Source organism: Octopus bimaculoides, chromosome 6 (assembly GCF_046866305.1).
Source record: "Octopus bimaculoides isolate indiv1 chromosome 6, ASM4686630v1, whole genome shotgun sequence".
NCBI classification, from domain to species: Eukaryota; Metazoa; Mollusca; class Cephalopoda; order Octopoda; family Octopodidae; genus Octopus; species Octopus bimaculoides.
In genome coordinates, this window is record NC_142933.1 from 13,722,008 (window position 1) to 13,749,254 (window position 27,247).

At 35.1% G+C, this 27,247-nt stretch overlaps 1 protein-coding gene across 1 annotated transcript; it reads right to left on the reverse strand.

The window, feature by feature from the left end:
• Window positions 1–6,627: 6,627 nt before the first annotated feature.
• LOC128248078 (chondroitin proteoglycan-2-like) lies at window positions 6,628–17,195 on the reverse strand. Its single transcript, XM_089353264.1, has 3 exons — window positions 16,812–17,195; window positions 10,466–10,672; window positions 6,628–7,125 (listed from the first exon to the last, which is right to left on the reverse strand). Exons 1-3 carry the CDS (start codon window positions 17,080–17,082, stop codon window positions 6,917–6,919), a joined length of 687 nt encoding a protein of 228 aa, XP_089209390.1. The 5' UTR covers window positions 17,083–17,195; the 3' UTR covers window positions 6,628–6,916.
• Between the last annotated feature and the right edge of the window lie 10,052 nt (window positions 17,196–27,247).

The window sequence follows — 27,247 nt, forward strand, 5'->3', positions numbered from 1 at the left end:
TTGAAATGCAGATGCACCAAACACAGGAAGAAACAGTGAGAGAAAGTTGTGGTGAAAGAGTACAGCAGGGTTCGCCAAAAGCGCCACCACTACCCCTGCCGGAGCCTTGTGGAGCTTTAGGTATTTTCACTCAATAAACACTCACGACGCCCGATCTGGGAATCGAAACTGCGATCCTACGACCGTGTGTCCGCTGCCCTAACCACTGGACCATTGCACCTCCACTTGTAAGTTGTAACAAATATTGGTATTGAAAACATACAATAATCACAGTTATGCTGTGGCCATGAGATGTCGTTAATGTAATTAAAACCAAGCAGGTAAGTGATATAAAGGAAATAAGCCACAGAGCAGCAGAAAGTTATTAGACTCTCATCACCTTTTTTTGCTTCATTCCACCCAACTCAAGCACCATAGGTATACACGTATTCAGACTCACACTTCTAGACACACGTACACACACACACACACGCACACACATGCACACGCACACGCGCGCGCGCCACACACATACGCGCACACATGCATACATACACATATACATACACACACACATACACACACACATATATATATATACACATACAGATATAATACATACAGATGTAATACATATATAGATATACTTATACATACATACATATACATATATGTATATATATATATATATACGTATATATATATATATATATATATATATATATATATATATATATATATATATATATAAATATATATATATATACGTATATATATATATATATATATATATATATACGTATATATATGTATATATATATATATATATATATATATATATATATATATATATATATATATATATATATATATATATATATATATATATATACATATACGTATATATAAACATATATATATATATATATATATATATATATATATATATATATATATTCACACACACAGACACACATATGTATAAATGTCGAATAACGAGAATGAGTGGTCAACACCGCACTGGCGAATAAAATTTCTTTTGAGTAAAGATTTTGAGTAAATATACATATACATACATACATACATACATACATACATATATATATATATGTATGTATGTATATATATATATATATATATATATATATATATATATATATATATATATATATATATATATATATATACATATATATATATATTATAAACTTAAAGGTTATAAAATGTTATTGCTCCTATTTGCAGAATTTGAAAAATCCACACTGCTTACCAAAAGCAATCGCATATATACACGCGCATGCACACCCGCACCTCAGACACACATATATATAACAATTCCCACTTCTTTACAGAAGAAGGCTATCTCGTCAATTAATAAACATTATTATGAGATCTTATATGACTAGCAAGTCCTACTCTTCACAAACAAACTCTACTACAGATCTTGCAGATATTTTTTAAGCAGAAAAGCGGCTGAGATTGTAATTAAGTCCTGTCTACGAAGAGCTCGTTCCAAGATAGATTGTTCAATTCTTCAAGCCTCAAATGCTTTACATCTATTGTAGATCATTTGTTTCCAAATCGATCGGTCTTGCGTCATCTGCTCCCAGCCTTCAACTTTCACATTAAGAGCCGTAAGGTTGCTTTTGACAGCATCCCTAAAATGTTTCTTAGTTTTATGTCTCGGACGTTTGCCGCGCTGCAACTCCCCATAAAACAATTGTGTTCGCAACCTAGCATCCTGCATTCTAGCATGCTAGAATGCAGGATATATATATACATATATACATATATATACAAACATACATATATATTTATATATATATGTGTGTATATATTTATAGCAGGCCGCCTACACTTTTTTCTGCAAAATAGGGGTAGTTTATCCTGTTCAGGCTATATTATTAGCATTATCCTGCGTTTGAGAATTTAAAATCACTTCTTTAACTTTCTAAGACATAATTAAAAGGAGCAGCTTTCACGGGTGTGCGACGAACAAGATCAAACGAATATAAATTCAAATCACTTATCTAAATTAGTTTATAGCTAATATGTGGCACTCCGTCGGTTACGACGACGAGGGTTCCAGTTGATCTGATCAACGGAACAGCCTGCTCGTGAAATTAACTTGCAAGTGGCTGAGCACTCCACAGACACGTGTACCCTTAACGTAGTTCTTGGTGTAGATTCAGCGGGACACAGAGTGTGACAAGGCTGGCCTTTTGAAATGCAGATGCACCAAACACAGGAAGAAACAGTGAGAGAAAGTTGTGGCGAAAGAGTACAGCAGGGTTCGCCAAAAGCGCCACCACTACCCCTGCCGGAGCCTTGTGGAGCTTTAGGTATTTTCACTCAATAAACACTCACAACGCCCGATCTGGGAATCGAAACTGCGATCCTACGACCGTGTGTCCGCTGCCCTAACCACTGGACCATTGCACCTCCACTTGTAAGTTGTAACAAATATTGGTATTGAAAACATACAATAATCACAGTTATGCTGTGGCCATGAGATGTCGTTAATGTAATTAAAACCAAGCAGGTAAGTGATATAAAGGAAATAAGCCACAGAGCAGCAGAAAGTTATTAGACTCTCATCACCTTTTTTTGCTTCATTCCACCCAACTCAAGCACCATAGGTATACACGTATTCAGACTCACACTTCTAGACACACGTACACACACACACACACGCACACACATGCACACGCACACGCGCGCGCGCACACACATACGCGCACACATGCATACATACACATATACATACACACACACATACACACACACATATATATATATACACATACAGATATAATACATACAGATGTAATACATATATAGATATACTTATACATACATACATATACATATATGTATATATATATATATATACGTATATATATATATATATATATATATATATATATATATATATATATATATATAAATATATATATATATACGTATATATATATATATATATATATATATATACGTATATATATGTATATATATATATATATATATATATATATATATATATATATATATATATATATATATATATATATATATATATATATATATATATATATATATATATATACATATACGTATATATAAACATATATATATATATATATATATATATATATATATATATATATATATATATATATATATATATTCACACACACAGACACACATATGTATAAATGTCGAATAACGAGAATGAGTGGTCAACACCGCACTGGCGAATAAAATTTCTTTTGAGTAAAGATTTTGAGTAAATATACATATACATACATACATACATACATACATACATATATATATATATGTATGTATGTATATATATATATATATATATATATATATATATATATATATATATATATATATATATATATATATATATATATATATATATATATATAATTTCGAATAACGAGAACGAGTGCTCAACACCGCACTGGTGAATAAAATTTCTTTCGAGTAAAAAGTAAAAGACGAAGACCAAAGTTAACTTCGGCGGAATTTAGACTCCGAATGTAACGATGGACGAAATGCCGTTAAGCATTTTTTCCGGCGTGCTAACCTGATCGTCATCTTACCGAGATATCACTATTGGTTTCAAGCTTTGGCACAAAGCCAGCAGTTTCGGGGAAGGAGTAAGTCGGATACATTGACCCTAGTGCTCAACTGGTATTTATTTAATCGACCCCAGACAATGATTAAATCGTCATTCACCTCCTTCCGTGATTATGAATAAGTAGCCTCGTGGTTAGGAAGTTCGGCTCAAGTCAGTAAGGTCGTGGACTTAATTCTTGAACCAAGCAGTAATGTACTTTATTTACCATTGCTCCAGTCTGCTCCTCTGAAAGGAATAACTGCGTCTGATTCTGCAGCACTCTCTCCCACCAGTTACCATACCTGAATTGTTCCACAGCATCAAAGTTTTAGCGAGCCAAGAAGATGCCTATGTCAGTATGCGACTACATAAGCACCCCGTATCGTTTGCGAAAGCTTATGGTACACGTTACCAAGCCGACCCATGAGATTTCCTGTTACATTGTTTTTTGTTATGTACAGTCCAATGGTGGAGCCTTGTACCTTTCTTAGAATCCAGCTTCTTCAAAGCAAGAATTTAAATAATTAAAAAACAGAAAATGATCATATATACACAGTTTCAAAGAGAAAGGTAGATGAGCAATACATACTATATATACTTCATTACCGAAGTATGTATAGCTTTTTGGTTTAAATCCGTTATCCTAGGAAAGCTAGCGAACGTTAGCATCAGCAATATTTAACTCATACCAAATCACATGGAATAAAGATATGAAATGAGGATAATTCTTTTAATCCCACGTAATCTCTAAATCATTAAAGATATAATCATACATGTTCTAGCTATGGCTAGCCTGTCTGTTTTCCTCCCAAAATTTAAAATCCTATTTTACGTAATCCAATGTGATTTTGCATGTTTAAGATACTAGAATGTGATTTAGTTGCTGTTTCTAGAAAATCATGCAACCAAGTAGAAGCTACACGATTCGCTACCATGCATTATATTCCTCTTACATACAAAAAGCAACACATCGTTGACCAGACGTGATAGAAATTATTTTCATACAAATCTAGTTTAAAATGTCTTTGGAAACCCTTACAAATGCCGTCCTGCTGTTTCTTCTGAAGTTAATAACAAAATTAACTGTAGCATTAACTTACGCACTTATTTGAGTTCAAATATATCTATCCTCGCTTATTACAGATTCATTCATCACTGATACGGGATACCGCTCTACGTTCAATTATGAACCATGTTATACTTATCACGGACTGATTTCTGATAACAGGGGTCTACGATAAGTTAAAGATGTTGCTTGGAGTGCAAAGCCATGCCCAAGTGAACATTCACAATGCTCAGGACAACTTAAGGTTGCAGGACGAAACCTTTTTTCCGAATTGTCTGTTATTTATTTACGAATGATTCATTTAACATGGTGTTCTTTGTAACTAAACACCCGTGATACACGAGAATAGATATGTTATTAAATTCAACTACAAACCCATGCCTCTTTGCTGTTGATACAAGTAGCAGTAATATAGTGTTTAATGCTAATTGTAATATCACAGTAATTCCAATGAACGCCAGTGATTGTTTAACACCAACTCAGCCGTAACAGATCACGAGACATATAAACAAATGAGATCTTGGGCTAAGCTTAAGCCGTCGCCATACACTGGCTTAGATAGAGTGTGTTCGCCTGTAGCAGCCCTTGAGTTTGCTATCATCCAATCCCGTGCTTTCAGTCCGGTACACGCTTATACAGCAGACCCAAAAGTGATGTCCCTATAAACGCTTCACTCGAGGCGGACCATCCTGCTCCCCTTCTCGCGATGCTACTATCGCCAGGGTCCACATCCCTGTGAGTCTTTAAAGGATCATCTCTGTAGCAAGTATTCTTGACTAGTTCTCTTATTTCTTTATTGCCCACCAGGGAATACACACAGAGGGGACAAAAAACGACGGACAAAGGGATTAAGTCGATTACATTGACCCCAGTGCGTAACTGGTACTTAATTTATCGACCCCAAAAGGATAAAAGGCGAAGTCGACCTCGGCGGAATGTGAACTCAAAACGTAACGGCAGACGAAATACCGCTAAGCATTTCGCCCGGCGTGCTAACGATTCTGCCAACTCGACGCCTTCTTGGCTAGTTCTCTGATCTGCAGATGCTTTAATCCATTCCTCCCAGCAATCATAGAGATCTTGTAAAGAGTCATAGGCACTGCCCTTCCGCATTTGACAAAGCCATAAAAAATCGAAACCATTCCGTCTTGGACTATATTATCTAATGTGTCCTTCATTTTTTTAACGCGTTGTTCATGCAGATTTGGCTGCTTTATCTATTAAGTCGAGATATCACATAAATTTGCAGTTGTATTTTATTAATGTCTTGATTCGAGGGATATTTGGCCACTTTTTCTAGTAGCTCGATCAACCATGTGAGAGCTCCCTCGTTAGTACTAATGAAAAGTATCTCATACAAAGTTATATCCACAGTAGGATCTGGTCTTAGTAATATCAACTAATGCAACATCGTTATTCATTCATTATTCCCGTAACTTAATATTGCAAGTTTGTGTCTATTTAGTAGCAGTTATTTCTTCTTAAGTGGACTGGTCCACTCTGACATTTATGTCCCGCGGTTACAAATATAGTGTCACCTAGCGAAGTAGCGTGTGTTTTTGACCATCCTGTACAGTAGCCATATTGGCTGCTGTTTTCTTTAAAAGCAATAAACCTTCAACTATACGCAAACACACGTTTATAAAGTGGCTGCCCATTTATTAACTTTATATTCTATTGTTCTTAGTCTGTTTGATTGTATTCAGATTCTTTCGTCAAAACAAGAAATATAGTTACCAGCAAACCTGTACAGAGACCATTACAGCCCTGAAAACGCCTTTATACGTTGAGAGCTACTGTTACATTATATGTTTATTACATATACCACAACACTACAACAATTATATCAATAATTATATGTAATGTACAGGATTCGACTTGCGATGGGCTTTTGTATTACACCACCTACAAGAATTAACCTTGTATCTAGTCAAAAGATTTTAATATTTACTGTTGGTTTTCTTTATTATATAGATTCGATATTATTTATTGTTTTCTTTACAAATGTATCATTTACGAAAAATCATCTGCTGTTAATATTGCAGATATTATTGTCGTTGTTATTGTTCTTGTTGTTGCTGAACTGTTGCCGTTACTTCGTTGTTATTGCTGTTGGTGTTGCTGTCATTATTGATAATTCTATCCTCATGGAAAATGGCTCAATTATTATTATTATTATTATTATTATTATTATTATTATTATTATTATTATTATTTGTTAATATCGAGGGCTTGATGCTTCAGTGGTCTAATTTACAGCTGGGTACGTTGGAACGAAAATCGCATCGTTGTTTATCAGGGTTGAACACTGTACCTGAAGCACACCGTTGAGGGTTCTGGTCATTTGAATCGCAGGATATATACTGGCTGCAGTCACCTGGATAAGTGATAAGGATGTGGCCTTTACCTCGCGCTACATCGCACTCTGATCGGAATTTACTGAGCTTTGCTGTTATGAAAAAAAAAAAAGAGAAAAATATGATGTATAAATTTAGCTTTATCTGGATATTAATTAGTTTCCCTTTCTAGTTTTCAATGTTACATTCTATGTACACACGCACACAGTTGCACACACGGGTACATACACACACAAACATACACACATTCACAAAGACACAAATATATTTCTTATACAAACATATAACAATCACATGCGGGACTCAGTGTTTCCCGGCAAGCCAGCGGAGTGAAGTTATCTCATATATATAATACGCATATTTGTGTTAGGTTGTTCTGTGTACGGTTGTTGATGTTGAATTCAGAATCTATATTTCCACCATGATAGTAAGTTATAGTGCATACATGAGGTGACAGCCCGAGGGATATGCACTTGAGTGCATATTCGTGCGTCTTTGTACAGACGTGAATGAAAATGAGTAGAGGTACGGAGAGGATCAAACTGATATTCTCTCTCTATCTCTCTCGCTCTCTGTCTTTCTGTGTTTGTATGGAGGAGTATTTAATTTGTGTGTGGGAGTAGCTGGATGGTTGAGATTGCATAGAAATAAGGCACCTGAAAAATATTCTAGTTGTAATGTGGTGCAATGTTGAGAATAGTCAATAAAGATTAAAATAAAATAGCAACGATATGGGGCGGAAAATCAACGGTAAGGTAAATATTAGAGAAAATACAAACTACTTAGAAAAGCAATAATAACTTGTTTGTAAAGTGCAGACATGTAAAAAGGAAACATTGTCAATACGTCATTTTAAACTATGTAATTACATATGAACAAACCTCATAATGGAAACCGTTTAAGTATAATTATTTTATAAAACCTGTACGAGCTGTGTGTAGGTTGGAGCTATTAAAGTATACACACCCACACACACACACACACACACACACATTCACATATACACACAGATGTATGTATGTAGGTAGGTATGTACATGTCTGTGTGTATATATATATATATATATATATATATATATATATATATTGATATTTGATTATCTTTAGCGCTACTTCGTCTGCTTCTATATTCTGAGTTCTAATTCCGCCGTTGTTGACTATCGATTGAACACTGGGGTCGAGATAACCGACTTGCCACCTCCCACCACCTACCACGAAATTAATGGCATTGTGCTAAATTTTGAAACCAATATTTGATTCTCTAACAAATATATATATATATATATATATATATATATATATATATATATATATATATATATATATATATATATATATATATATATATATATATATATATATATATATATATATATATATATATATATATATATATTGCAAGTAACGATAATAATAACTCCTATTGCATTTAATATCACAGCAATGAGTTTTATGTTTTAAAATATTTACTCATCTTTGCATTAAGTTACGACACGGAAACCGCTTAAGAATAAATTAAATATAATATCTCCGCGAATTGTGTGTAGTTTCTCGATGATAAAACGATAATAAACCTCAATCAATATTTGAATCATGCACCAGGAACAAAGAAAGCAACCAGTAATGAAGACAGTGACTGTTATGGCACAAAGCGTCACGTCATTTAGTTTGAAATTCATTCAATTACCCTACCCACCAAGCATAAGACTAAATTAAAGAAAAAAAATTGAGAAATAATAATAAAAGAAGTGAAATTGAATCAGCGCTTGTTTATCATTGGTATAACGACCCCACTAACACAACCACCACTATAATATGCAACAAATTAGTCTTAACTCTTAGCTACAAGACATCGGGTCAGTCACTAAACAAAGTACAATAAATAATGAGTGCCTATCAATTTTTGGTAAACCTAAAGTTCGCTGAGGAATTGGGACGCTGCAGGCTCAAGATTGCCCTCGCTTCTACATTGCAAATTTCCAGTTTTAAAACGAACTAGATCAGTGGTTCTCAAAGTGAGCAGTACTGGAAGGGCGCAGGGTGGCGTTGAAGAAAATTTGGGCGATAACGGGAAATCTACAAAATAATGGGCTAATTAGGCTACGTTTTATTTGTGAAATACACTTATTCTGAATTTGATTCAGAAAGTGATCGGCGGTGGCGGTGGCGGCGGCGGCGGTAGTGGTGGTGGTGGTGAGTGTGGGTGTGCTAGGAATGCGGCCAAACCGAAAAAGTTTGGGCTCTACTGATCTTAAACCACTGATGTTAAACCTTCCATCAAAATTTCATGTTTATTTAAGCTTCAAATACTAGTTCAATACTGATTAAGCTATTTTACAAAATTCTTCCATCTTTTCGATGTTCACTGACACATATGTAATGTTTTTCATTAGAAAGACGGTAACAAAAGATTTTAAATGATCGAAATTAAAACTTCAGCCACAATTTTTATTTTAATTTATGTTCGAAATCTAAGATTTTTCAGCAGTTACCTAAGCATCATTTTCCTGAACTAATGCATCTAGGATTACATTTTTGGATGTCTTTTCTTTATTTACAAGCTAGTGAGGAAATTTTAGGGAAATATGATTGCTACTTCTTGTATATTGAGTTCTTAACAAACAGGCATACACGATGGCTCGTCTGAATAAGTTGTTCAACTTAAGTCTGTGTAATTGATATCATTTAATCAACTTCTCATTCTATTTAAATCTTGCCGCTTACACACATTAGAGAGGTGGCTTGGTTTTACGTTTCGTTGGCACTCCGTCAGTTACGACGACGAGGGTTCCAGTTGATCCGATCAACGGAACAGCCTGCTCGAGAAATTAACGTGCAAGTGGCTGAGCACTCCACAGACACGTGTACCCTTAATGTAGTTCTTAGGGATATTCAGCGTGACACAGAGTGACAAGGCTGGCTCTTTGATTACAGGTACAACAGAAACAGGAAGTAAGAGTGAGAGAAAGTTGTAGTTTAAGAGTACAGCAGGGGTCATCACCATCCCCTGCCGGAGCCTCGTGGAACTTTAGGTGTTTTCGTTCAATAAACACTCACAACGCCCGGTCTGGGAATCGAAACCGCGATCCTACGACCGCGAGTCCGCTGCCCTAACCACTGGGCCATTGCGCTTCCAGTTTTACGTTTATACTATCTATTTATATTGATTTCAAATTGTGGCATACAGCCAACAATTTCGTGGTTGGAGGTAAGTCGATTACATCGATCCCAGTGATTAACTGGTATTTATTTTAACGATCTCGAAAGGACAGAAGGCAAAGTCGACCTTGGTGGAATTGAATTCAGAACGTAAACATGGACGAAATGCTACTAAACATTTTATCCGGCGTGCTAACGATTCAGACAGTTCACCACCTTCGTTTATATTTTCATTAAAAGGAGGGGGGGACAAAAACAAGAATGTGAATGTTACCGCTATCCGCCATCTTGTTTGGTCGATTGGAGCAGTCTACTCTGGTGGGCCACATGCACATTCGTTTCGTTGTATTGTAGAGAAGACCTTGGGGACACCATTTCACAGAAAGTGAAGTTCCTTCCCAGCATTCAACAAATCTTGCACAGTCGGTTGGTTCAGGGTTACTTCCGTTCTTGTGTATACACCGGGGATCATTCTCAATATCTGAAAAATATTTAATGTTTTGGTCTCAATGATTGTCCTTCAAAAACAAACAAACTAATTAGATATATAAATTAAGAAGCAAATTTTCCGTCATTGACTGTATAATGATATCGAAATTGTAAAAATCTCTCGTTTCTTAAGGATAATGGAATATTTGCATCTGACGATTAAAGAAATTTTATCCAGGTATGTTGACTAGAAGCTCGCTTTACAACCCCGTGGTTTCCGATTCATACCCACTGTGTAGATCCTTAAGCGCAAGTGTTTCTACTATAGCCCGGGGTCGATCAATGCCTTGTATGCCCTCAACTGTTTGAAATCTTCCAGTAATAAAGAAGCTAGTTTCTAACAAAGATACAATGTTGCATCGTTGGAATGTACATAGCAAAATCAAATTCATATTGTAAACTTTAGAGTCTTGTATATTTTCACTGCTGCAGCTGTGTAGAAGCTTACCAAATAATCAAGTGTTCGGTCATTTTATTGGGAAAACCTCTCTTAAGAGTGATGGTTGTATATATGTATCTTACATCTGGCAGCAGTGACAGAACTATCCATCCATGTAATTTCTCGGCACACTCCACTCAGTTAATGCACAACTCTATTCAGTTACTTGCTGAGTGATAAGAAGTCTACTCAGGAGTTGGAAGAATCTAACGCGCTTTTCATACCTTGCTATGCGTGTAGCTTTAGCACATACCTTTTGCTTGACAGTTTCTATGATGGTATCGATGTCAAATATGGCTTTCATAGTATATTTTTTCTTTAATGTTCGGATTTGTTTTTTGGCCATCCATTCTCGTCATCAAATAACCAAAAGAAAAAGAATGAAAAATAGTCAAGGGGAGATAATAAAGAAGGTCTCAACGCCTTCTATCATGCCATTTATTTCCTCGCAAATAAATCTAATACTGCACAAACCAACTTAAACTGGAGTCAGAAACACCTTGAAGTAAGACCCTACATAGACAGTAACAAACTTGCCAACGTCAGAAGAAACATTATCAAAAAGACATTACTAACTGAATTAGAGATTGTCCAAATTAAACAATCAGTAACGCATAAAAGGAACGACATTTCAGCTATAGAAGATACTGCAGTGGAAATAATTAAAGGCCAACCCAGGTCTGAGGAAAATGCAGTAATGATAGAAAGGGTCAATGTAACTGATAAGCAGAGTGAAATACTCTCTGAACCAAACATAAACACTAAAAATTTGCAATTCTAACCAAAACTTTAAAGTAATTGGTAAAATCCGCCTTGCACTTAAGAATATAATTTCAACTAATGGCGTTTACATTACAGATTTCAACCAACTGTATTATGCATCCGCGAAAATCTCAATGATTCTATGAGGTGAAAAGATTAAAAAACGACAACATTCCCACAAGAAGCCCACTTGACAAGAAGGTAGTCTGAAGTAGAATGCTTAAAAAGACTTAAGTTTGACAAGACTATCAAGCCAAAGAACAAATCCGAACATTAAAGAAAAAATATACTATGAAAGCCATATCTGACATCGATACCATCATAGAAACTGTCAAGCAAAAGGTATGTGCTAAAGCTGCACGCATAGCAAGGTATGAAAAGCGCGTTAGATTCTTCAGGGACAGCAACATGCTCGAAAATAACGCCCACATTTTTTACAGGAAGATAGGGAAAATACCAGTTACAGTAAAGTCTGTTCCTTTAAAAGAAGTGCAGAAATTTTGGAATAAAACACACAATGAAAAGCCCCATCGATTAATAGAATATCTACAGACATGGACTCCTTAGATGAGCAAAAGTGGGAGGGTGTAAAGGTAGAGGATGTAAGATCTGCTCTCAGGAAGTCAAGCAAATGGACGTCTCTAGGAAAGGATGAAATTCCTAACTTCTGGTTGAATGCCTTCCCAGAGAGCCATGAACTGCTAACAAAACTTTACAACAACGTTTTGCAACAACCTAGTATGATTCCCTCTTATCTACTTAAAGTTGTAACATTCCTACTTCCAAAAAAATGAAGAAACAAACGAACCAATGAATTATAGACCAATAACCTGCTTAACAACAATGTATAAAACACTAACATCTGTCTTAGCTGAATATAACTAGAGTTTTTTTTTTTTTAATAGAAAGTGGCATATTCCCTAATGAGCAAAAATGACGTAAACGTGTGTCCTATGGTTGTACAAATCAGCTTCTCATCAATAAGATGATCTCAGAAGATTGTCACACACGACTCAAAAACTTGTCGATAGCCTGGATAGACTATAAAAAAGTTTTTGATAGTCTAATACACAGATGGATTAAGAAATGTCTGGAAATGTATAAAATAGCACCTGATATCATAGAGAACCACACTGACTTTGAACAATGATAATGAATTTCTTAATGCCGGAGATGTAAGAATTTCTTGTGACATTTTCCAAAGTGACTCACTATCACTACTCCTCTTTTGTCTAGTCTTAATACCTCTCTCGAAATTGCTCAATGATGTACAACACAGCTATAAAATGTTTGACAAAAATATAAATCATCTCATTTACATGGATGATTTAAAGCTCTTTGCAAAATATGACCAACAACTACAGGGCTCACTAGCGATTGTTAAACAATTCAGTGATGTCATCAGGATGCAATTTGGCCTCGATAAATGTGCAAAAGCTACCTTTAACAAAGGATAAATGACAAAAACATCTAACGTGAACCTTGACCAGCAAAATGTCATAAAAGAGTTAGAAACGGCGGAGAGCAGCAAATACCTAGGGGGTTTTGAAGGCGACGAAATCAAACTTTCAGTGATGAGGGAAAGGATCAGAAGAGAATGTTTTCGCAGGGTAAGAGCAATAATTAAGACAGAGCTGAATGCAAGAAACAAGATCGAAGCGATCAATGTTCTAGCGATACCAGTCGTGACTTACAGTTTCAATATCATTAACTGGTCAATTATTGAAATATGTAGTCTTGACAGAAAAATCCGAAGATTGTTGACAATGCATACAATGCACCACCCTAAGGCAGATATAAAACGACTTTACCTGCTAAGAAAAGTGGGTGGCCATGGACTTATACAACTATAATTAACAATGAAGGTTGTTACAATTGGCCTAAACACCTTACTGATAAACTCTAATAACTGGATGTTCAAACTTGTCTCAAAGCATGAAAACAAGAAAGCATCATACTCGATAACAAAACAGGCAAAGGAATATCTAAGTGAATTCCAAATACAACACATTCCAGAGTTAGACGTATTAGAAACAAGCACAGACAAAACTAAGCATATGAAGACCCGTGCTGAAACTACTGCCTCAGATATTCTTATTGATCAATGGCAAGAAAAAACTCTCAATGGCAAATACCCAAAGAGAGCTAATAATGCCGATGTTGATAAAGCCCTTACCCATCAATGATTGGTGTCTTCTGGCTTGAAATCAGAAACAGAAGGGTTTATCGTAACAGCCCAAGATCAATGTCTACCTACAAGGAACTATCAGGCCAACATATTAAAGAACGGCAGTAACCCAACATGTCGTGCATGTCAGCAACAAAATGAAACCATTGATCATGTTGTCTCCATGTGCAGTCTTCTTTCGCCTAGAGAGTATCTCAACAGGCATGATAGAGCAGCACAATATATATTCACTGGGTAATTTGCAAAAACCTGCACCTGCCCCATGATAAAAACTGGTGGGAACACAAAGCACATCTCACTCTTCTGGAAATTCGCTATTCAAACTGACAGAAAGATAGACGCAAATAGGCCAGACATCAAACTGAAAGACTTCAGACAAAAATCATGCCTCCTCATTGATATGACTGTCCCAATCGATATAAACGTATCTGTCGACAAATTGGCAAAATGTGGAAACTCAAAACTAAAACAATGCTTGTTGTCACAGGTGTTCTAGGAATGATAGCAAAAAAGGATGACTGCTTCCTTGCTCAGATACCAGGAAACCCTAAAATGGCAAAACTTCAAAAGAGAGTGCTCATGGGAACTGCCCATATCCTACGTAAAATACTGTCTATGTAATCTCAAGTTTTAAAACAAACACATAATTTTCTTATGGTTTCTTAAACATTCTCTAGAACAATACTATGCACAAAACCAAATATATGGCACCCTAGGCATAACACCAACAGGAACTTCTAACTTGTTGACTCTTGAGGTCTCTGGATGAGACTTGGAGCCAACTTGTACAAATGCAAAGCAAAAGTCAGAAATAATAATAATAATAATAATAATAATAATAATAATAATAATAATAATAATAATAATAATAATAATAATAATAATAATAATAATAATAATAATAATAATAATAATAATAATAATAATAATAATAATAATAATAATAATAATAATAAACTGTACAAATCCAAATATATGGTACCCTAGGCATAACACCTACATGAACTTCTAACTTCTTGTCTCTTGAGGTCTCTGGGTGAGACTTGGATCCAACTTGTACAAATGCAAAACAAAAGTCAAACATAAAATAATAATAATAATGATGATGATGATAATAGTAATAATAGTAATAATATTAATAATCCTTTCTACCAAAGGCGCCAGGCCTGAAATTTGGTGGAGGGTCTAGTCCATGTCATCGTCCACAGTGTTTCACTGATATTTAACTTTTCGACCGCGATTGGATGAAAAGCAAAGTAGACCTCGGTGGAATATGAACTCAGGTTGTGCAGAAGGACGAAATTCCGCTAAACATTTTGTACAGTGTGCTAACGGTTCTACCAGCCCATCGTCTTTTAAAAATAATAATAATAATAATAATAATAATAATAATAATAATAATAATAATAATAATAATAATAATAATAATAAGGAATATGTTCACAGATACGACAGAGTTAGGACCTACATGCACTGGAACCTATGCCAACACAAGAAGGTCACAGAAAACGAGAAAGCAACCATACTCTGGGATATGCCAATACACACAGATAGAGAAATTAAGGCCAATAGACCAGATATAGTTGTCAAAGATCACGAAGGAAAAAAATGCTTTCTAATTGATGTATCAATACCAGCAGATGACAACCTTTCCCTAAAAGAAATGGAGAAACTTTCAAAATACAAAGACCTGGAAATAGAGATAACTCGAATGTGGAATCTAAAAACAGAAACAATTCCTATCATAGTAGGTGCCTTAGGTATAATAAAAAAATATTCAGACAAATACATAACAAAACACCAGGACTTACAAATATATATAACATACAGAAAATTGCACTACTGGGTACTGCACACATCCTACGCAAAACACTTTCAATACAGTAACCATAAGAGCCTCGCAGCAAACCACAGCACGTACCCAAGGCACACAGAGCTGCGCTCGGTAGTGAAGTGAAAGCACGTTATAAAAATAAAACTACTGAACAATAATAATAATAATAATAATAATAATAATAATAATAATAATAATAATAATAATAATAATAATAATAATAATATGCAAAAACCTGAACTTGCCCCATGATAAAAACTGGTGGGAACACAAACCACCCCCAGTATTTGAAAATGATCACATTGCACTCCTCTGGAACTTCACCATTCAAACTGACAGAAAGATAGGCGCAAATAGGCCAGACATCATACTGAAAGACTTCAGACAAAAATCATGCCTCCTCATTGATATGACTGTCCCAATCGATATAAACGTATCTGTCAAGACCTACCAAAAACTGAGCAAATATAAAGATCTTGAAATAGAAATTAGCAAAATGTGGAATCTGAAGACGAAAACAATACCTATTGTCATAGGTGCCCTGGGAATGACAGCGAAACGGGCTGATTACTACCTAGCTCAGATACCAGGAAACCCCAAAATGGCTGAAGTTCAAAAGATAGTGCTCATGGGAACTGCCCATATCCTACGTAAAATACTGTCTATGTGATCTCAAATTTTAAAGCAAACACATAATTTTCTTATGGTTTCTTAAACATTTACTTGAACAAAACTGTACAAATCCAAATATATGGTACCCTAGGCATAAAACCTACATGAACTTCTAACTTGTTGTCTCTTGAGGTCTCTGGGTGAAACTTGGATCCAACTTGTACAAATGCAAAACATAAGTCAAACATAAAATAATAATAATAAAAGTAAGAGAAAATGGGAGGAAGAATACTCACTAATTTTCATGAGATCTTTGCAACTATTCCAGTCATATTCAAACGGTGCCACTGTACAAAGAGCGATACTGCCACCTGCGACATATCCAGGACCGCAGTAGAATGACCCCGAATAGTTGCCCTCGATGCACCAATGATTCAAACTACAATTACGTGGGTCTCTGATCCACATTGTCCCTTTTGGCGGGCAAGAAAATGTTTCGCATGTCACATACACCGTTGCTGCCAAAACCAGAACACATATCGCAGAAAGGTAACCTTTAGAGATCATGATATCCTTTTTAGCAAATAAACGAGAGGATCCTGGCTGGGGTGGTTTTAGTAATAAAACAGGCGGGTGGCAGGAACCGAATGCGATTATCCCGAGTCGCCAGCTGAAAGTACCAGACCTCTATCAGCGACCACTCATCCTTATATATCTGTGTACATATCATGTAGGATGTAAGTTGTTTCTGTAAGTTTCGTTGTTTGTTTAACTCGACAGATGTAGAGGTTTACGCGGTATATATACATATATACATACATATATATATATATATATATATATATATATATATATATATATATATATATATATATATGTACACACATCCGTACGCATATATGATGTAAAATATTTTTGTATGTGTGTATGTATATTTGAAAGTGTTAACAACTGTGTGTGCATGTGTGCTTGTGTGTATATGTGTGTATGTGTGTGAAAGAGAGAGAGCGAGAGAGAGATAAAGAGAGAGATGAATGAGTAAAACAATCAAGAACATAACAGTATGGCTAAGAGCTTGGTATCTGAGTGTGAAGCACTGTTTCGTTATGAGGATATATGTACATACGTACATGTATATATACATACATATATACATACACACATACATACATACATACATACATACATACATACAAGCATACATACATTCATACCTATATACATACATACATTTATACATACATACATGCGTACATATGTGTGTATATATAAAATCGTAAATGACTGTAAATATATGTTTTTATAGGGCTTGAGTATAGCTTAATGAAAATAAAAGCAAGAACAAGAGACAGGTTGATCTAGGTTTAATGAGAGTCAAAGAGGAAAGAGTGACCATATATGGACAACGTCTGTTGTGTCGCCATTCGGTGGAGAATGTAATGTAAATTAATTGGGCAAAATCACAAGAGATGTAGGTAAATAAATTGGCTCAGTTTCTTGTCTCACAAACTGACGAATCATCGCTATGTTTGAAGGACACACAGGAAACATGCATACACATACATGCATACAGGCATACATACATATATATACATATACACACACATATATATACATATAAATATATATATACATATATACATACATACATACAAACATATATATACATACATATACATACGTACATATATATATATATATATATATATATATATATATATATATATATATATATATATATATATATATATATATATATATATATATATATATATACATATATATATACATATAATATATATATATATATATATATATATATATATATATATATATATATATATATGTTCACACACATGCTCATTTGGATATGTGCAAATACACACCTATGCTTGTGTATGAGTGAATGTGTCTCTGTCTACCGTTCCATATATGTAGTTTAAAATTTGATCGGTAAATTCATAAGAACATACGTTTTCTATATTTATGTGTATGTTATGCTGTGAGAGAGAAAGTGAGAGACAGAGAGACCGAGAGACAGAGAGACAGAGAGACCGACACAGACAGACAGAGAAGAAGAGTGAGAGGAAGAGTTGAAGAAAGATGCGGACAGCCTCACAGAAAGATCCCATGAGGGAAGTGGAGGACGCAGTGTAAGCGTGTGCCGTCGCTTAATTTTGGCATCACGGTATAATATTAGATTTACACGGAAGTGCTATCGCCGAACACAAATCACTGATGACGGCGGAATTCAGCGAAATTTTGATAACACGGTGTTAATGAGCTACCAGCTGCAAACATCGTTGACAGTGTTTGAGAGTCAAGCAGCTCCCCGTTGTGAAAACTGTTGCCCAATCTCCCACGCTATATATTCGACTGAAGTATTTAGGATGGGAAAATAAGAGATCAACTTGTTTAATGACTAAGCCATTTTAACAATATTTGTAAACAACCTACCTCGGTCAACGCAAGATTAGTCACTTGATCAGCGAGAACTAGTAAGCAAATTTGCCTCAAATCATATCTTACTGTCTTTAAATAATTGGTCAGCAGATATTGCATGAGGTGTTGCGGGAAATATTAGAGAGAGCAGTGCATGCCATCAAAGTGACACTGGGGTAAAATATACGAAGCCCAGTATACCCATCATGACTACCCGTCTGATAAAGGTACACCAGGCACATGCATCACAACCATATGTGCGCGACATGGTGATCTCATATCAAGATAAACAGCGCATGACCTCGCAGGTGGGGCCCGGCAGATAAAAGAGACCTCACACCCTTGGGGGCAGCAGAGGTCAAATTTGCTTGCTACTGCTAGCGATCAATGAGAGCGCTCACACTGGCCTTGACAAGAAATAGTTCACCTTGTTCTAATTTTAATTACTGATAGAAAAAAACAATTATATATATATATGTATATGTATTCTGATGTTCACATCGTTAATTTTTGAACTTCTGAATTTTTTTTTTCTTTTTGAAATTTTTCTTTTTATTTTTGTAAGGTTTGCTGTGGTTTACAGTTTTTGTAATTGTGCAGTTTGTATATATTGTCAGGTGCTTATCTCCTTAATTTTTTTCTTCTTTTTTAAATTAGAAAATTTTAAAGTTTCAGTATCTACAATTTTGTGTGAAAATTTTATCTTTTTGTCTCTGACTACCCGAATATGTAAACATGCAACAACACAATTAAATGCACGACAAAAAATTATTATTTTTATTATTAATATTAAAATTTATTTATTTATTATTATTAAAATCATTATTATTTTGCAGATGTATAAAATGCGATGGCAATTGACATTTCAAAGAAGAGACGCGAAAATGAATTTAATACCGTTAGTTACCCTGTTAACCATGAAACACTACTTCTACTGCTACTACTACTACTACTACTACTACTACTAGTAATAATAATAATAATAATAATAATAATAATAATAATAATAATAATAATAACAATAATAACAACAATAATAATAATGATAATACTAATAATAGTAATAATAATACCGCGTCGTGAATTGAGGTGTCCAGATTGCTTGGATTTAAAATGTGTTACATAATACATCATTGCTATCAAGTTAAAATTGTACTATGCTATTATTGCTGTGAATTACAGCATTATATCATTCATTTGAATTACAGTCAGATATCTTTCACGATTTTAAATTGCAGTATATTATCTACTGCTGCTATAATTTAAAGCATGCTATCGTTGAGGTTTATATCATTGATAGGAATTAAAGTATAATAGCTAACAATGCCATTAATTAAAACATTTTATCATTGATATAAGTTAATGTATACCGCATATGATTCTTAAAGGTGGCAGATGAAATTCTACTTTGAAGAATAGACAGCTACCATGTATGTATGTATGCATGTATGCATGTATGCATGTATGTATGTATGTATGTATGTATGTATGTATGTATGTATGTATGTATGTTTATGTATGTATCTTATGCATGTATATTTATAAAATGTATGTATATGTAAAGGTATGTATATTATGCATGAATGTATGTGAATGTATGTATGTGTATACGTAAATGTATGTATATTAATAATGCATATAAGCATTTATGTAAATACATGCGTGTGTATTAATATATGTAGGCATATATGTATGCGTATACATCTGTGCATCTGAATATATTATATTCGTATGCATACATAAGCATATAAGCTGTAATTAGCAGAACCATATGCACGCGCACCCATGGCGGTGGGCAACTCTGTATACGATTCTGATGATTACGGTTACATTACAAATCAGGCTGAAGAGGAATGGACAAATGGTAAGATTTGTTAAATCCGAAACCGGTTCCTGTTTAAGAATGCTTTTTTAGGGGATTTTAAATGTCTTGCCCGCTCACGTTTTGGTATGCTGCTATATTTCATGTTGAGAACAATTTAGGTCTTAATAGACACGAGATGTGATCTATTTCTAGCACATTAATTGTCCACGTTAGTGGTCAACGTTATTTTTTTAAAATGTACCTTAATCCCCTGAGATTGCAGATACTATTTCTGAATCTCTTTGATTCTTTAGATGTGCTGGCCTCCTAATAATTAATCGATATTAATTAATATATGATTAATTACCAGATTTTATAATAATATTTTAAGCATATATAGAGGTAGATATGCGCGCGCGCATGTGTGTGTGTGTTTGTGATGTATTTTATGAGAGTTCTGCAATCTGTTTCTTCTCAGCCTATCATAATTTCCATGTAGCCTTCTTGAAAGACAATTTAGTTCAAAGCAATGTTTCATTTGATCCTTGACTCAGGGTACTTGAGCCTGAGACAATGGAACTTGGCCTGATTTCGCTTAAATAATGTCATCAACTGAAAACACCCGATGACGTTTGTCTTTTCTCAAGAGTCTTGGAAAAATATGGAGCTCCTCTTGACTAATGTCATCTGATTGGAAGATGTTATTGTAACGTCTATGAATGTAAAGTGTTGAAAATGTGTCTTTGTTGACTGTGTATGCACGTGTGAGTAGGATATATATATGCATATATATGAATATATGTGTGCATATCTGTGTGTATGTATACACATGTTAATACAATATATATAGATATGTATATATGTATATATATATATATATATATATATATATATATATATATATATATATATACATTAATACACACGCACATATATATGTATGGATAGATAGATAGATAGATAGATAGATAGATAGATAGATAGATAGATAGATAGATAGATAGATAGATGGATGGATGGATAGATAGATACATTTCTTTTATTAGCCAACACAGGGCTCAACAAAGATGGGACAAATACAATGTAGAGCTTTTCTTTTTGGGAGGGGGAAGGAAAAAAAAAGTAGGGGTGTGTCGATCAAAAGGGATCGTAGGAAGGGAAAAGGGGGGAGCTCGATCAAAAGGGATCGAGAAAAAAAAAGGAAGAAAAAAAAGCGATCAATAGGGATCGTGTATCACAATAATGTTCTCGTGTAAAAAGAGGGGAGGACAGTTTAGGTTTAGCCGTGGAAAGAAAAGCCTAGGGAAAAGACCACGGTAACCTTGGTCAATATTGTCATTGAAAAAACTATAACAGTAAGTGGCTCTCTTTTGCCTTTTTGTTTTTTATCTGGATTTTCTTTTTCTAGTTCATAGGGTTATGCTCAAGGTGGCTCCGTCATTCACACGTGCCATCCTTGCTACATTCACCCATCTTTTTTCTGAAGCATTCACTAGACAAGACTTCCCTTTCTACTCTCACCTTCCTCTTCAGGTGATACTTGAAGAAGTTGATGAGAGATTGCCCAGAGAGGAAAGTCTTTGTCTCTAGACCTTTCAGACGCGTCCACCATATACATTATTTGACAATAGCCACAAGTACGATGAAAATAGCTCTTCCTTCCCGTTTGAAGGAAGGAGGCGCGACAACATTCACGATAGACTCGGCTGATAGACCGACTCGTCCCACACGCGATAGCAGTTGTTCGACGTAAGCCCACAGCTCGGAAATGGTGGGACATTGTACGAGTGCGTGCAGAACGGTTTCGTCGCTCTGCCCGTACCTCGGACAGGTCGGCCCCGTGTTTTTCGAGCCATGCCTGTAGAGCTTATCCCGAACGGGTAGTGCTTCTCGATAGCACTGCCAGGCCAGGGATCTCTGGAAGTTGTCCATAGGTCCCGGCCCGAAGGTCGTCTTAAACAGGCGGGTCAGGTATTCCTCGTCGACACCCAGGTTCGCCCCGAGATCGTTGTCGTACCTTCCCTCCACTAATCCACTATAGAATGCGTTAGTTATGATGCAGTCGCTCAAGGTTGACCCGGGGTGTTGGAGTTGCCGGAGAGCAACGCGACACTCGCAGTGCCATTCGCCCTTCCTCGGCCTCTTCTTGATCCACGACTGCAGTTCGGTCATGGATAGATAGATAGATAGATTGCTTAATTGATTAATTCATAGATAGATAGATAGATAGATAGATAGATAGATAGATAGATAGATAGATAGATAGATAGACCACGATGCAAACACTTATGCCTGAATACGTGTCGATGATTGTGTCACTGTGTATGTATGCATGTGTGTGTATGTACATCTGTTAGTGTAAGTGCAAAACTGTGAATATAACACAGTGTAGGTATAACAGTATTAATGTTTGCGTGAGTGCGTGCAGCTATGCGTGCGTTTGTGCTTGTGTATGCATGTATGTATTCACAAATAACATGAGTGTGTGGGTTGAGGTAATTTTATAAAATCGAAGGTCAGCAATTTTCATCAAGATTTCTTCATTTCTCCTTCAATTATATTTAATACTCACATGTGCAGTCACCACAATTCCCCACCTACACCCAGCCAATTCCAGTTGTCTTTTACTCTCTCCTTTTCTTTCTCTCTCTCTTTCCCTCTCTCTCTCTCTCACACACACACACACACATACATACACTCACACACACACTACTCCCACTTACACTTACAGAGAAACATACCAAATTTAATTTCTTTACCTCGTTCAATTTTCTTTCCACCTGACGCTGTTATTTCACTCCTCCCCCAACTCAAATTCTCATCATTTCTTTGAAATCCTCTCCCTGCTAATATCATTCTCCTCTCCGTACATTTACTTCCATTTTTTTTTCTTCACTCATTTCTCTCATTTCTCTCCTCTCTCTCTCTCTCTCTCTCTCTCTCTCTTTACCTATCTCTCTATCTATTTCTATCTCTTACAGCGTCATATCGACATCTTTTCTTTCCAACATAGCTCTTCTCTTCTTTCTTAAGATTTTCCCCTCTTGCTGCCACACACTTTACTTTTATATCTCGCCCACTAACATTCACTCCCTATGTCATTGGTTTTCTTTTCCATTTCTTTTTTTCGACTACGTCATATACCTCCACACGCTTTTCCTCTTCTGCATTTTACATTATGCATTCCGTCTATAGTAATTGTTATTTATGGTGCCAGAAATTTCATTCCAACTCTTCAATTTATCCTACACTACTCCCTTTCATCTTTCTTTCTTTATTTATTTCTTTCATTCTTTCTTTCTTTCTCTGTTACCTCCAATGTATATATGTAATCTAAAAACACATGTATAAGCATTTACACAAACACATAAACATGCACATATCTTCAAGCAATCACAGATATGAACAGTCTGTTACGCTTCTTCTAGTGTAATCGGACGCGATAATACCTTTCTCTGCAGTGAAAGTCTCGAGAGAAAATTCTACAGGTAGATTTGTGTAAAAACGCATTTTTCACACATTTTCCCATAAGAGAGATTTATTCTCCACGGTAACTGCAGTGTATTTGCCTTTTAGCAGTCGAAATACGTGACAAACATATTTCAGCTAAACTAAATTCTGCTCATACTTAAGCACTGCTTTGCGCCAATGCTTCGTTATATATATATATATGTACATATGTATATATATATATATATATATATATATATATATATATGTATATATATATATATATATATATATATATATATATATATATATATATATATATATATATATATATATATATATATATATATATATATATATAGAAACGTTGAGATGTCTTAGAAAGTTAAAAGAAGTCATTTTTAAATTCTCAAACGCAGGATAATGCTAATAATATAGCCTGAACAGGATAAGCTACCCCTATTTTGCATAGTGTCTCATAGCTGGCCGCCAACACTTTTTTCTGCAAAATAGGGGTAGCTTATCCTGTTCAGGCTATATTATTAGCATTATCCTGCGATTGAGAATTTAAAATCACTTCTTTAACTTTCTAAGACATCTCAACACTTCTAAAAGCAAACTTCGTTTGTTTGTTTACGTTCATCGTATGTTGAATTTAACATATGATAGCGTCTCATAAAGCGAGATTTCTATACATCTTAAATTTGCAGAAGAATTTGTGGTGAGGATAGTTTATATATATATATGTATATATACAGCCTGTGTTCTCACACACACAATATTTCAAACATGTGACCTATCAGAATTTTTCAATATCTATCATCACCTTCTCAAATATACTTGAAATTTTTGTATCGGCTATTGTGGCATTTTAATTCTAAACTCTGTTCTGCAGTGAAATTTGGCTTCTTTTACATGTTTTGGCTTCAGTTGACTGCAGCTTTGCTGGGACAAAACCTCGAAGTGTTTTGGGAGCTTACGCGGGAAAGTGTGGAGAATTTGGGATGATATGAAATCAGTGTCTGCTTTGTATGTTTGCCATGTAGTTAATACAGCAAATATCCCGGAGGAAGTACTGTCTTGGTGAAGGAGCGTGGCTTAGTGGTTAAGGTATTTGGCTCAAGATCATAAGGTCTTGAATTCGATCCCAGGCGGCGAATTGTCTTTGAGTAACACACTTTATTTCACGCTGCCCCAGTCTGCTCAGTTGGCAAAAATGAGTTATACCTGTATTTCAAAGGATCAGCCTTGCCAAATTCTGTGTCATGCTGAATATCCCTAAGAACTACGTCAAGGACACGTCTGTCCGTGAAGTACTCAGCCACTTGCATGTTAATTTCAAGAGCAGACTGTTCTGTTGATCGGATCAACTGGAACCCTCGTCGTCACAACCAATGGAGTGCCAGTTATGTTAAGTAATGTCTTCGAGTCTTAGGATTCATAGGTTTAAGTTAATTTACTTTACATGGCGTATAAGTGACCGAGATGGCATTCCCCCTGAACAGGACGTCAGTCCGTCGCAGGGTTACTCATTAGCAGCTGCATGGACTTGAGCAACCTCAAATGAAGTGTCTTGCTCAAGAAAACAACGCACTGCCCAATCTGCAAATAGAAACGACAATCGCAAGGTCGTGATGTGAACACCCTAACCATAAGTCCACACGCCTTTACGATGTCCGGGATGCAGAAGATAATACTTTGTCGTTTGTCATTCTTGACCGACTACGCATCAACGAGAACGCTCACTTAAATTCATTCATTTTCTGTTTGTTTACATTTTTATCTATCCTTATTTATTTATTCATTCATTTCTTTACTTATTTTTATGAATGGCATTTGTGGAGGCGGATTGTTCTATTCATAAACTCTCTCCTTCATAAAGTTACGGAATAGTAATGAGGATAAAAGTGTACGTAGAATGCTGACACCACTAACAATAAAGACAACACCATATTGAAATATCAACAACTTCAGCGATCGAAGCTTCCTGTGGAATATCTAAGAAAAGCACTATATATACATGCATACACACACACATACGCACATATAACAAAACTGCATAGGGGTTAAGTTTGGCAGATCAATATAAGATACGGTCAATAAGGTCAATGAAATTAAAGAGATTTATACAAATTGGTATATAAAAGTCCATTCAATTTATCGGAAATTCTGAAATATTTCTTTGTGGAATTTATGAAAAGGCAACCAATTCAACATTTTTATTCTACAAAACGGACGTTTATTACGTGGGCGTGGGCGTGCACGTACGTGTGTTGGTGGGGGGGGGGGGGTCGTGCGTGTGTGATTCTATCGAGTTGTAACGAAATGAATATTAAAATGCAGAATTATTTAGTAATTGTTGTAGAAAAGGAAGTCATCATAATTTTACCAAACTTTGAAGTCAAAGTCACTGTCACTCCTTTTTTAAAAGTATATACAATTGTGTATACTAAGTATATATATATATATATATATATATATATATATATATATATATATATATATATATATATATATATATAAGCAAAACATTCAAATACTGAGATTTGAAATCAGATGTCACTACTGTTCATATCATCCGTGGATAAATTTTAAAATTGATAATATCACCAGCGGTGACCTAGGTGGATCGCAGGTGCAATAGTATTAAATAGCTATGAATTATAAATTTGCACGAAGAGTAATGATGCTTAACAAGCATCTTCCTGCTAGTAATAAGAGCTAAAGTCTTAAATTAATCCACCATATCGCACAAAGATAACAGAGAAAAACAGTGTGTGAGGAAACAAAAAGAATTAAAACATTTAACATTTAACATGAATTATACATTTGCACGATGCATATATATATATATATATATATATATATATATATATATATATATATATATATATGATGTGGGTGGCTAATTTGCAAATTTACAAACTAAAGGCAGAAATATATACGTCACTAAAGTGACAAAGGGCATTAATCAGCACAAGTATTGCTAGAAATAAGAGTCGAAACCGCTCATTAATAACAGCATGCACTATCTTA